At 39.8% G+C, this 13,966-nt stretch overlaps 1 protein-coding gene across 2 annotated transcripts in view; it reads right to left on the reverse strand.

Annotated features, from left to right (window-relative positions):
- Nucleotides 1-1,037: 1,037 nt before the first annotated feature.
- Spink5 (serine peptidase inhibitor Kazal type 5) overlaps nt 1,038-13,966 on the reverse strand; it is a 59,876-nt gene continuing 46,947 nt past the window's right edge. The window contains exons 23-32 of one of the 2 annotated variants that reach the window (XM_085699914.2): nt 13,314-13,441; nt 13,080-13,158; nt 10,396-10,523; nt 9,222-9,294; nt 8,348-8,437; nt 8,117-8,244; nt 7,426-7,525; nt 6,566-6,696; nt 4,004-4,094; nt 1,038-2,345 (exon numbers count right to left, since the gene is read on the reverse strand). In XM_085699914.2, the coding sequence (XP_085556040.2) occupies nt 2,337-2,345; nt 4,004-4,094; nt 6,566-6,696; nt 7,426-7,525; nt 8,117-8,244; nt 8,348-8,437; nt 9,222-9,294; nt 10,396-10,523; nt 13,080-13,158; nt 13,314-13,441 (957 nt within the window). In that variant the 3' untranslated portion in view covers nt 1,038-2,336. Of the gene's footprint in view, nt 2,346-4,003; nt 4,095-6,565; nt 6,697-7,425; nt 7,526-8,116; nt 8,245-8,347; nt 8,438-9,194; nt 9,295-10,395; nt 10,524-13,079; nt 13,159-13,313; nt 13,442-13,966 lie in introns of those variants that run through there. The other variant, XM_048419154.3, reaches the window with a different exon arrangement.

Below are 13,966 nucleotides of genomic sequence, written 5' to 3' on the forward strand. Positions count from 1 at the left end.
TGGTGGGGAAACCACAGATAGCTGACCCTAGCTAGTGGGAGCTCACAGACACTGTATTGATAGATGGAGAACATGAATGGCTCTAGGCCCTCTAAATGAGGGTGATAGTTATATGGCTCGATTTGTTACTCAGGGTCTGGCAGTGGATCAGGACTTACCCCAGGTGCATGAATTGACTTTTTGGAGCCCATTCCCTATGGTGGGATACCTTGCTCAGCCTTGATACAGTGGGGAGGTATCAAGAGGTGCTTCCTCAACTTGGTATGCCAAACTTTATTGACTCCCTAAGGGAGGCTTTACCCATTTTGAAGAGTGAATGGGGGATGGGAAGAGGAGGGTGGGGAGGTGGGGTTGGTATGTAAATGAAAAAAATTAAATAAAAAAGATTTAGGCTTAAATTCTAAACTTATTTGTGCCTCACATACAGCTTACAGGTAGGTCAAATGCAGTTTTATGCAGTATTCTTTTTTTAAATTGATTTTTATTGAGCTCAACATTTTTCTCTGCTCCCATCCCTGCCTCTCCTCTTCCCTTCAACCCTCCCCCAAGGTCCCCATGCTCCCAACTTACTCAGGAGATCTTGTCTTTTTCTGCTTCCCATGTAGATTAGATCTATACATGTATGTCATGCAATATTCTTAATGAATTGAAATGAAACCAAGTTTTGTGATGACTGTAAAGGGTTGGATAAATCAAGGAGTTTTCATGAATATTGTATTTAAAAAGCACAAAATGGAATATAAAGGATTTCTTGTATAGACATCAACACATTATTAAAAACATCATGACAAACACCTGTTTCTCCAAAGCTCATGAAAACAGAATTTCCAGATTTCTTGATTATGATCAAGAAGGTGACATGTCAGAGAAACTCTGAATTTATCCTAGCCCCAGCAGAGTCCCCAGGAAAACAGTCCCAGCAACACTTGGCCAATGGCTATTATCTTCTTTCTTCTTTCTTGACGACACAGGAAACTGCAGCATGGGGACTGACTAATTTTCATTCAGTTTCGAAGAACAACAATTATAATATCCCATTATATTTGGCTTAGTAGAGATTTATTTATAAAAACAAAAGGGCAGAGAGAAAATACAAAATTAGCTTTTTAGGTCTAAGCAGGTCAGTCACACGCTGAACATTTTCTTTTCCTGTCGCCAAGAGCAGCTGGAGACACACAAGCTTCTCTGTGTACTTTCTGGAGTAAGTCCTGCCTCAGCCTAGAGTCTTGGAGTGAATCTGGCACCTACTGCTACCATGGAACACCAGCAACTATATTCTGAGAATAACAGAGTCTCAGTAGAGAGCCTGGAGCCACAAGTTGTCTCAAGCCACCCCTCTAATATGTTATTTTCGCCTCAGTTGGCCCATGTCTGTTGCTGCAAGGTATTGCTCCATTGTTCACTGTAGCCACCTCCAGCTACATATGGCCACCGACCATTTGAAACATGACTGGCTCAAACTAGATGTACGAACAGTGGAAAATACACATCAATATCAGTGCTTTATTAAATAAAATATGTATATTAGCTTAATTGATATATGGAGAGAGATAAAATAATTAGAATTAATTTTACTTGGTTATTTTGTTAACTACTAAAAATTTAAATTATGTCAGTGGCTCATATAACATTTTTGCTGGAGATTGCCATTCTAGAGATTTGCATATATTGTGGTTTCAATTTCTTAGTCTTTCTCAGACTGTAGGTAGTAAGCCATGGTATAACCTCAAAATTAAAAAAAAAATCAAGAGGTAAACAATTAGATATGAGAAATTACTGGATTGCTTCAATTATAGGACTTATAAAAATCGATTTATGGTATTTATGGAAATACAGATACTAGGAAAACGGTCTGATATGGTGGCAGACAGCTTCATACAAGTATTGGCTGCCTGAGAGCCCATATTGTACCCCTTCTCATTCTAGGGACTTATTCCCAACAATGGCAGCAACTTGTCTGCCAGTATAAGACAAAGGGCACCATATATCCAGCTTCTATTTTAAAAAATTCCTATGACCTAGCAGTGAGAAACAAATCCTCAAAAGGATGTTCTGCTGAGTTTCTACTTTTATTAAACGGGCAGTTGGGCAGGCAACATTGTGATCAGATTTCCAGGGCACAGACTGGGTGGAGAGGTCTCCACGTCCTCAGATCACTGAGTCTAGAAGGAAAGAGGTGGAAATACTAAGAACCAGCGAGTCCAATACCAACAGCTCTGTGTTGTTTTCTATAGTAAAAAGACAAATGAAGAATTCTTTATATACACAGATGGTGAAGGTAGGCAGTTCAGAATCGAGGCATAGCTTTCTCCTTGCGACTTTCACCAATGATTTTTTCATTTTTCCTGGAAAAGGAGATAGATAGATTAGATGCTAAAACTCATTGAAACTACAGGGAGGTGGTCTGTACCAAACCTCACAATACTGAATCATGCTCACATTCTATATGCTGTCATGGTTATTACCTGAGCATCTTCTATGCACCAAAAGTTGAGGTGAACACACCAACAAACATGGTTTAACTCTGCGACGGATTGCATGTTTCCTCATAATAGCAAGTGCTGTCATTCATGGCATCTCATAGATAAGGAGACTGTACACAAGAATTTAATGACCTTCTAATTTAGGTCTTGCCTCTGGCACAATCCTTCATTACTTAAAGAAATCTATTTTTGTATAATCTACAGGTAAGTTCCACGAAGAAGTTTTTGTCAAGTTACCTACACAGAATGAGAGTTACAGGGAAGTGTGGTCCAAGGCCATTCTATTAAATTGAACTTTCAGAAAATTACTAAGGTCACTTTGTCCTAAGATGTATACTTAAGTGGGATTATAAAGAGAGAAAAGAGTATATTCATCCAATAAAGTGAGATGTAAGACACTAAGGATTTGGATACAAAACTAGCAAACAACTGTTGACTAGAACTGGCTAAACCTTCTTTTGTATGTGTATAAAGGCCTAGAGTAAGGAAATGAGTTGCAAATTTTCATGGGAAGGAGATGGAAAGTTCCAGGTCTCAACCAATCGCAATGTGTCTTCCCACTGTTCACCTAAAACCAGAAACCTCCCAAACTGTTTTTCCCTCACAAGGCAACACAGTTGATTAATTATTTACAAATAAAGTGGAATATTTACCAATTCTGTGCCCAAGTTTTACGTGGTATCATAATGGAGTGTAATAACAAATATTTCTAGTATCAGTACCGGAATATTATATATTAGATATAAATAACTTTCTTGAAATAAATTTAGTAAAACTAACTTATTTATTCAAATTAAGTAACAGCCATGTCCATATTTCTTTTTCTTCTAAGTTCAAACTTTAGAAATTTTCTTAAATTCCATCTTTGGGTTGATAATGATGATGATGATGACAATAATTATAGATGCCATTAGTTCTTAGATGTTATGACAAGTATTCTAAAGTTAGTGTATATTCGAATGTTTTCAAAAATTCATTGAGATATTAAGAGTATTGATGTGATTCACTAGAAATATCCTATATGAAAAACATCAAAAAACTAACCAATGTTTAGCGTATTACACCACATTGCTTTCATTTAAATGCTTCTCTCTTCTCTAGTTCATTGTCATCTAACCTGTGAAAGGGATTTCAGATAGAGTCACCAGGGAGACTTTCAAAATAAGTAATACATGTTTAAGTATTCTGTTGGGTATTTAAGTAAGAGGTCAACTTTTAGCATTGAGGAAAATTAAATTCTTTGCAATACGCAAAGACATAAGCATTACATAGAATTGGTTTCAATCCAGCTGTTACAATCCGCCTCTGTTGGCCTCCATCTCATCTTATAATTGGCATAAGCTTATTACCACATGCTTCAATAATTACTTAATCATCCTGGTAATAATTTAGGCAATTCTTGTGTCATATGACCTACTAGTGTGACGTCTCTGGCCAGACAAATTCTTATTTCCCATTGCAGGGAACCAAAACAGAACCCACAGCAGCTACCACCATAACCCAAAGGTCAATGCACTCACAGATGCAGGTGTTTCAGCAGGTATTGTTTCTGGGTTGCTGCTCTCCTCACACCTCCCTTGACTACGTATGCGTGTATTAGTCTGACGGATCCTAAAAAGGAAGAGATGCTTCAGTGATGGGGAAAATATTCAGATCTAATGATTAACAGACATAGGTGATGCTTGAATACCAAACAAACTGAATTAGCACAAAAGTCTAATTCACGGAACCATTTTCTGCTTAGCATCATCTAGCTTTGGTTTCTCTCTTCTGTTCCTAATTTATCCTCTAGTTCTGAGCCTATTTCACCACAGTTCAACCAAGATAGACTCATGTGATTCTTAATCCAAAGCTTTTGTTTTATTATAAATTTTCATTTCAGTTGGTGTGTGTGTGTGTCCACGTGTGTCTGTGCATGTGTGTGTATTTCTGTGTGTACATGTGTGTATGACTGTGTGTTCATGGGTGTACTTGTGTGTCCATGTGCGTGTGCATGTGTGTATGATTGTGTGCCCATGGGTGTATTTGTGTGCCTGTGTGTGTTTGTGTGTGCCCACATGTGTGTGTTCTGAGCACTGGCATGTATGACCATGGCACAGATGGAGAAGTCAGAGGATAACTTTTGGGAACCCATTCACTGCTATTACTGTGGGTTCTGGGGATTGAGTTCAGGTAGATAGGAATGAACAGCCAGCATTCTCACCTGCTGAATCACCTCATTGGCCCACATGACTTTGTTTTGTAGGTAAGAAAATTAGATCCCAGAAAGAAGCTTGACTATATCAAGTATCTATAATATAACTTGGGGGATAGAAAATAGAACAAAAATAAAATAATATGGGGTTTTTTCTAGAATCTGAAATGATACTTGAGAGAATTTTAAGACTTTTAACTTAAGAGAAGATCCTGCTTCTCATCTGTGTTGCTGGTAGAACATCCATTGTCTACTACAGAAGCATAATCTGCCTAATTGAAGTTGATACCATATAGCTTGATCTAACCCTTCACCAAATATTGGTCCCTCTTCCATGAGAAAGCCTGAGTCTTCTCTATGAAGTCTAGCCCCATCTTCCTTAGCCATGGCATGCACCCAAGAGAGACTACATTAATCTTTTCATCACTTGAGCTTCTGTCTATGAAGCTTTCTTGATTAGACCTGGGCTTGGGCTTGAATAATTAATGAAAAGTTTGGTTAAATAGTATCAATAATTTACGTCCTCAGGCTTATAATAAAAAGGAATTGAAGGATTTAGGGCTGAAAGACAGTGTGTATATGTAATAACTGAATTTCTAGAAAGGTTAATTCATTTCTTAAACAAATATTTAATTTCCATTGATGTATTCAGTGAGCCTGTGAGCTCATAGATGTTGAATCCACATTGTGCCACATATGCACATTATCAAAGGAATTTTCCACATTCTATCACATTTTTATAATATCAGAGTAATTTATAGTCTCACAAATGGCAGTGGAACCACTGCATTGAAGATAATAATAGTAAAGAAACTACAGTTAAACCACAATTACTTAGACCCAGAAAAAGCAAGGGTAAGATATTTTCTAATTTTTGTGAGTTTTGTGACATTTAATAAATCATTTGAACTCTGAGTATCAGGTTCACCCATGCACTAAGACAAAATGAGAACTCTACATCAGGTTATGAAAACTTGATGATGGAATGGGAAAATGACTTAACACCACACCGTACCTACGGTACAATGGCAAGTAGGTTCACAGTTTATAGTTTGTATTTCTAGATATGAAGCATTGCCACCATACTTCCAAGGAAACTGGTCACAGGGAGGCTGGAAGACGGTGAATGATAATTCTAGGGACAATGGCAAGTTTTTGCAAAATCAGTATTTGAGAAGAAAATCAACTTAACGAAAACAAACAATGAAAGAACTAAACAGCTCTTTGCACTTAACCTATACTTTCATATCCAAGTTCTTCTCAGTTATCAGTGAACTTGGTAGCTTAAGGAATAGTCTCCACCTTCTTCCAAGGAAGAAACTGAGATTTCACATTTCACATGATGAGATAATTGGCGAGCATGTTCAGCCAGTGTTAAAGCTAAGGACAGACATCATATATGGCATTCATCAAGCATACTTTTTATTGCATGGTATTAGCTCTTTCAAGAAGGCTTAGAGATGCTGGGAAACCAATGACTATCTTACAGTCCTACAATTTCTTAGACATTGTAAGTGGTACAGAGTTATATGGTGGTTCTCAACTGCTTTCTTTTCCTGTATATCAGATGGATGATGGTCACACTTTCATAAATCTACATGAATCTATGCAGTCTTATAGAGGTGTTCTTCAATCACTGCGATCTCACCACTGCTCTTTCCTCTTTTCCTATTACTCTATGACCTTTATGAAGTGATAGAGACAGTCAAGTATATTAAAAGGATACTGTTATATACTTTCCTTTTTAAACAACACATTTTGAATTTTGGGATGGTGACAACAGATAACTTGAAATAGATATCTAGTTAATATCAGAGTACTACTGTAGGCAAATTGCAGTTGGAAACCTTCACACCGGAAGAGGAGATGGTGTAATGTGGGTACTTACAGGTTTTCGTGACAGAGCATGCAGGGGTTTGCGTAGGTTTGGCCATCATCCCCACAGACAGGCTGGATATTCTTTGGGCAAAGATAACCCATTCTGGGCAATATTCGGTAGTGTTTGCATATGTCAGAGTCCTGCACAGGTAGAGAACAAAGTTACTTAAGACTTTCAAGGGATTAGATGGGATTGGAGAAGTACTGGTTTTCCTAGTGGCATCTGAGTCAATGATTAAGAACAGAACCGTGGTGCATTATTCAAATGCATACATTCTTTCACATCATTTTGGGTGGGCATAACCTCCTGGCTTTGGCTTCTTTTAACTAGAGAATATCAGTGTGCCAAAAAGAAACAAAACCAAAAATAACAGTGACACCCCCCCCGCCCCCAAGAATGAAGCAGTACATGCAATTCTTTAATGATCTGAGGCATAGTGAGCTAGGACACGCTTCTAGGAAAGAGTCTAGAATAGCGTTCATGCTAGAAACAGTATTCACTCTTAATGAATTCCTTTTGCAATGACCCTTGGTGTAGACCTACCTCTTTAAGATACTGGCCACTCTAAGAGATCAGATTCCAGCCTGAAAAAAATTAGTCCTTACCTCCCTTACTAACTCTGGTCTCTACCTCCCCAGGAACTACTCTGGTCTCTATCTTCCGTGGTGGCAAAAGAAATATGCGAAACTTGTGCTTCCTTACCTCTGCCACACTACCTCCTGTGTCTATAGTGAAGACTTGTGAACAAATTGTGCTCAGTGGGTCAAAAACTATTATGATGCTTCCCCTGAGCTGGCTTTGAGCTGCAGGCCCCCAACCGCTGGAGGACAAAAGCTGCTGGCATAATATTTCAAGGAGAAACTCCTTACCTCAGAGGAGCTGGAAAATCCTGGTTCACCTTCTTCTTTAGTAACTCTAATGTGTGTTGGATTTCCTTGGAGTCCAGGCCTTTCCAAAGCTTCCTTTTCACTAGAAGACGAAAAAAAAACATTAACAAAAATCTTTGCAAAACCTCTGTAACGTCTCATAGAAAGACGTCTGTCCTTGGAAAACATGAGAGAACCATAGAGCATTCCATCAGGATATGACCAGAATGAGATGCTTTAAAAGCACACAAAGGTGGCCAACACTGAGCAGCACTGACAGCCCATTCCCACCGTAAGAACATTCTCTGTGAAAAACTAAGGAGTATTGATGCTGTCTTCACGGGTGCTTTTAAACATCATGGTGTCCACTAGTCTTGAAATGTGTTTGTTCACCAGTCAAATAATTTAGTCCTATGCATTCTAGGGCATAAAATTTCGTATTTTTTTAATGACTTTTCTTTTGGGTCTCATGTGGTTTTAGATCAAGGCTTTGGAATGAGTGCCCTGGTGAGGAGACACACCTTCATTTCCTGTCTCCAAACCCAAGCACTCTTTCTGCTGTATCGGTTGTCTTAACTTGCAGCCCTTGGCCCTATTACTGATTTTCTTGGACTCAGGAGCACATGCGTGTGTTCCAGCAGCAATTTGTAAAACTGTGCGTCCCCTGCTGGCTGAGCACAATGCGTTTACTCACAGGACAGCTCTGCACATGTGGCACCTGTGTTGATAGAGAGCTCCATCAGTACCAAGCACTGGGTCATCCTTTTGTGAACAGAGAAGCTTGTCATTCCTCATGAGCTTTCGAAACTCGCTGCACTCATCCTAGGGAATAAGATACGGAGGTGAGCATGGGCTTTCCCTTTGTCGGGTGGTATTCTCAAACTCGGCTTTAGGAGATATCTTTTGACTCCAGGCTGGTACTCACTCCGCTCATCCCAGCCGCTGAGGGCAAGGAACTCCTGGCCTGCCTAGGTTTTGCGTCTCCTGCTGTGTTGTGAACGTCTCCACACTGGTCCTGAGAAGTAGAAAAACATAAGGAAAGACTTGATGGGCCTGTCTCACCTCCTGCTGATTCACCTGCCTGTCACCTGTCGTCTCTCCCTTTTCCACAATCTTAAAACAAGGAGAATCTCAAATCACTATAGGCTAAAGAGAATGTGATGATCACTGTGGAATAACCGAGGGACATTATCTGCCTGCTTTTCAGTCTTGAGACGAGAGAAAGTACTGTAATACATGCATACTACTGATTCATGGATGCGGAGAACACCGTCTGAAGAGAACAGAAGATACCAAAGACAAGCTGAACAGGGGGCTTGGGATGTCTGTTAGCTACAGGACTCATTGAGGTCAACATCAAGTAGCTACCCAAAGCCTCTTTTCACATTTAAAGTGTCAAAGATGAGCATGCAGTCGAGGTGGAAGAAGACCGTGCCCTCTAATTTTCCAAAGCATATTTCTTTGGAAAAGAATAAAGCCGAAAGACAAAAATTGACATATACTATAGGAGAATTCTCTAAGAATTTTTAAAGGATTAACTCTGTGTGTGTGTGTGTGTGTGCGTGTGTGTGCGTGTGTGTGTAGAGAGTGTGTGTGGTGTGTGTGTGTGGTGTGTGCATGTGTGTGGGGTGTGTGTGTGTGTGTAGTGTGGGGGTGTGTGGGGTGTGTGTTGCATTATGACTGAAAGTGAGAGTGTTGTCAAAATCAAAATTTAAAGTAAAACATAGTATCTTTCTTACTAAAGACTACATGGAAAGGCGAGTTAGGTAAGGTCAGTATCTTATCTGTTAAAACACAACCTTTCCCTCATTTGCAGGCTGAGGACCGGAGTTTTCTTCATTCCTCATTTTTCTTTCAGTAGCTTCTCGTTCGCTGCAGAAAAAAAAAGAAACCAATAAATATTTCTAGGATTATGCTGAATTATCTTTAACCAAGTATTTTTCCAATGCTAAACATTAACAAACATAACACTATAGTCTCATGCCTTAAAAACACCTAGACATACATTTCTATCTGTTGTCTCTGATGGCAGGACTGTTCATATTCTGCTTTGGTGCATGCTCAGTGGTCACTGGTTCTGTTGCTTTCCTATCGTCCCGATTCAAAGGATTCTAAAGGGCTGTTGCTTCTAAGGAAATGGGTTTATTTCAGACTGTAGCTTCATTTCTCCCTTTTCAGATACTTTGACAGTTGCTTCTCCTTAAGGTCTGGTTTGTTTATTCTTCATGTAGTTACAATGCTTTAAAGTTTACCCACATTTTAGAAAACAAACTAATTTTGAATCTCAACAAAAACCATGTTGTCATTGTGACTCTTTCACATACAAGATGGCCTGAAGTCCCGTGACATACACGGTCACATCAGTGACTGAGCTTTTCTGTCTAAAAGACACTGACTGCCCAGAGGTGGTGTCCAATCCCAGCACTTGGGAGGCAGAGACAGGCAGATCTGTGAGTTTGTGGCTAGCCTGGTTTACAAAGTGAGTTCCAGGACAGTCAGAACTGTCACACAGAGAAACCCTGTTTCAAAAAACCAAAATAAATAAATAAAATAAAGAGATAAATAAAAATAATAAATAAACAAAAGTCATTGACTTGTAAATGTATCATGATTGTTTACCAACTTATACAACCCAGGTATGACTACACTTCTCATTGTCTACAAGAACAGCTTCCTGTTGAGTGCTTTGAAAACTAACACTAGTCTTTATAAATGAGGCTGTATTTGTTTATAATGTATAAAACCAAGTGTCATAAGTTTTTAAATGACAGAAATTCTTTCCCATCAAACAAGCATGATTTATCAAACTCATCAACAAATATGTTCATGTACAACATACTCTGACATACACACTTGTTAACATGTGATTTATAAAACCCATCAACAAGCACGCTCACATATAACATGCTCTGACACATGGCACACTTGTTGCCATGTGATTTTTAAAACCCATCAACAAGCCTGCTCACGTACAACATGCTCTGACACATGGCACACTTGTTGACATGCGTCTTGCCATCTGGGCCTCGGATAGGATCATTTTCTCTGGTGCAGATCAGCTTCCCATCTCTCTGCAGGCTCCGGAATTCATGGCATTGATCCTGGCAAGAGGACAGAGAAAATATTACAACCTTAGACAGGATTTAGTGTCTGAAAGCACTCTAAATAAGTATGAAAGGTAGGCACGGACTCATAATGTTTGGAAGAAAACAGGGAAAATGAGATTTCAGAGAATGGATTATGATTTAAAGGTACTTTGTTTGACTTGTCTTCTCCAGGGGAATTTCATCGCTGCCTAAGACAGCTCATCTCATTTGAACAAAATCTTCTGTGATGCTCTGTCCCCAATCTGCCTGTCTGCAGCTGTGCTCACTATTCCACCGGTAAAAACAGGACTCAGAATACAGAGTGAACTGAAAATATTCACCTGGCAAGACATTCAAGCATATCGCCCACAGTTCTGTCCTTTAATGATAGTTTTGCATTTATTGTTTGTATGTGTATACATGTGTGTGGGCATGCTTACCATGGTACATGTGAGATTCAGGGGAGCTGCAGAAAGCTTGGCTTTCTCATTCCACTATATAAATTCCTGGGATCAAACCCAGAGTTTCAAGCTTGGGGCAATTGTCACGTTACCTTCTGAGCCAGCTTGCCACACAACCAGATCTTTAAGATATTTTCTATCATGTGAGTTACATCAGCTCATATGATGTGCACCTATTTTTTATTTTAGAAAAGACTCAGAAATACTAAACAATCAAGGTAAATGCAGGGTTTGTGACCAGCCATCTACTAAGCAAGCTCCCTATTTTTACTTCTTTGTTTTTCTATGGAAGAGAACAAAGTCCCTAGTTTATAAGAAAAGAGAGCTTGGATTTTTTTATGTTAAAAAAAATCAAGCTTAAAATAATGCCAAGGGAACTGGTCCCATGAGATTTTACCTTGAACTCCCCCTAACTACAAAGAGACCTTTGGAGGCACTCTCATCAAAATACTGACAGTGGCTTAGATTGGGGTTGCCTTTTTTTCTCCTACAGGCAATCCCATGCTTACTTTCCACGAAATTCTTAAAGTTATCTCTGAAATTGAGCATCTGATCAATATATTATTTTTCTCAATAATATAATTTTCAGAAGCAACTGCAGTTATTTTCTTTCCAGCTGCTAACAATAACACATGCACACACACACACACACACACACACACACGCACACACACACAAGCACACACATACATGCGGTGCTCACACACACTATACATACATACACATACACACAAATGATAACACTCATCATCATCTTACATTGTACTGTCAGCTTTCTGGATTTGACCTCCTGATCTACTTATTGTTTGTGTGTGGTCCCTGCCTCTTTTCTTAGCTGTAACATCAGAGAAAGACACAAAACAGATTTTTCAAACTGTTTCAACAAAAAGAGCAAATCTTATTTTGGTTTACATTATAAAGAAATATATAGCTCTCTTTTGACACACTTCAAAGCAATATTCTATGTGTAGATTGCATTTTTTTCTTTCTAATTGGATTTCATAGGTGAGAAGGGCTGCATCATATGGCTATTCTGTGCCATCATTGCAGAAAGGAGGTCCCTATTGATAACGCCCCAGATTGAACACTAGGTGGCAGTCAAGCGCCATCTGGTCACATTATCAAGCTTACTCCAAATTTATTTCCTTTCTTGATTGAACTTTTTGGTGTTTTCCTTTTCCTGCTCCACTTCAAAGCCCAAGCCCTTGCTGTGTCCCAAATACTTTTCAAAGCTTCAAATGAAATCCGCTGAGTGGATAATCACAACACTGATATTTGTTGCTGGTCCTGAGAATGTGTAGCACCTGCCTTAGAGTTGTTTTTAAGTCCTAAGTGTCATGCTCGTTTTGGTAGGGCTAGCTATATCTTTTTCTGTTTATTATCATATCCTCAATGATTGGGAGGAACTGCGCACTTCAAAACAGTTAGTTACATGAATTCCCTTTACAATGAATATTTGGATGGGCTGTGGCGCGAGAGTCTAGGAGACCAGAGCCCTGCCCGAAAGAGTCAGGGCGTACCTCCCCTGCTAGCTCCTGTCTCTAACTGCCCTACGGCTGCTTTGCTCCTTATCTTCTGTGGAGGAAAAAGGAATGTGCAAAAATTTGCCTCGTTATGTCTGCACACTGTCTCCTATGCATACAGCAAAGATTTGCACAGAAGTGCTCGTCTGCTTGCCACTCCAACCAGACAGCTCTGATGCTGCGTCTGGAACAGGCTTTGAACTGTGGCCAAGCTCCCCGGGCCCCTAAAGCTCTCTACCTCTCCGGCTCTCACAGTCACTTTCCTGTCCCTTCCCTCAGTCAGGTATCTCTCCTGTGCTGTCCTCTGTAGCTTTTCCTCCCTGAACTAACCTTCTTAATGTTTTTAGAATGTGTATAATGTTCGTTCACCTCACAGTCCCATACATTGCCTCCAACATGATTCATTTTCCCTCATAATATTCACCTATGTCACCGTGGCCCAACCATGCTCCCATGGGTGCAAGGTCTTCTCTCCTAATTAAGCTCAATTTCTGAAAAGGTAATTTCATACTGGCCCCAAAGCCATCACCTCCCTCTCCTCAAAATGAAGCCCCCAAATTCAGGTATTAATGTGTCTGACATATTACCTCCTTATCATTCTTGTTTGTCCCCGTGTTTCTCTTGGCTTCATCCTCTTTCTTTTTCTTTTCAGCGGCCTCTCTTTCCCTGAAAGAAAGGATTTGAAGAAAGTGAATACGTGTCTCATTAGTTACAGGACTCACTTCGAAAGCATTAGCTGTTCTGCTCAAACTGCTGCAACGCGGTTACTACACCGCGTTGGCTGGATGCACAGCCAAAACAGGGGTTGGGAAGACACTTACAATCTCTCCTTGCACATGACACACTTGTTGCCGTGAGTCTTGCCGTCTGGACCCCGGGTAGGGTCACTTTCCCGAGTACAGAGGAGTTTCCCGTTTTTCATTTGGCTTCTAAACTGATCACATACATCCTAAAAATAAACGGGAAAGATAATCACAAATGCTTTTTTTCATATAGTATTTTTTGGGGGGCGTTTGTAAAGCTGAAGGTTTCTGTTCAAACGTCTGGCAGCCACTTAACCTTGCTGAGGTAGGCAGGATTATGACATAAGGACATCCATGTCTTTGTGTGGAGTGTGCAGATAGATATGTTGTTTTATCAGTTTAATGCAATCATCTAAATGGAGAATTAAGAGCACAAATCAGTTGTATTTGAAGTGTGAAGGTTATTCAGGACTAGCAGGAAGGACTCATTGCCACCATGAGGGTTCTTGTTCAAGCAGAGGAATGAGTCCCAGAAGGATAGAGAATCAGTCCTGAGTAAGCATGCTGGCTGGAAGGCAGCCACAAATCAACGAACGCAGGAAGTCAAGAGAAAGCAATGGAATTTCATACCCTGAGACTTCCACAAAGGAGCGCACTTCGGCCAACTCCTTGGTTTTAGTGGGGTCATTTGGAACCTCTGACCTCCACGAATGTAAGGTAATAACTTGCAG

This window comes from Myodes glareolus, chromosome 13, assembly GCF_982192425.1.
Source record: "Myodes glareolus chromosome 13, mMyoGla1.1, whole genome shotgun sequence".
Lineage (NCBI taxonomy): Eukaryota > Metazoa > Chordata > Mammalia > Rodentia > Cricetidae > Myodes > Myodes glareolus.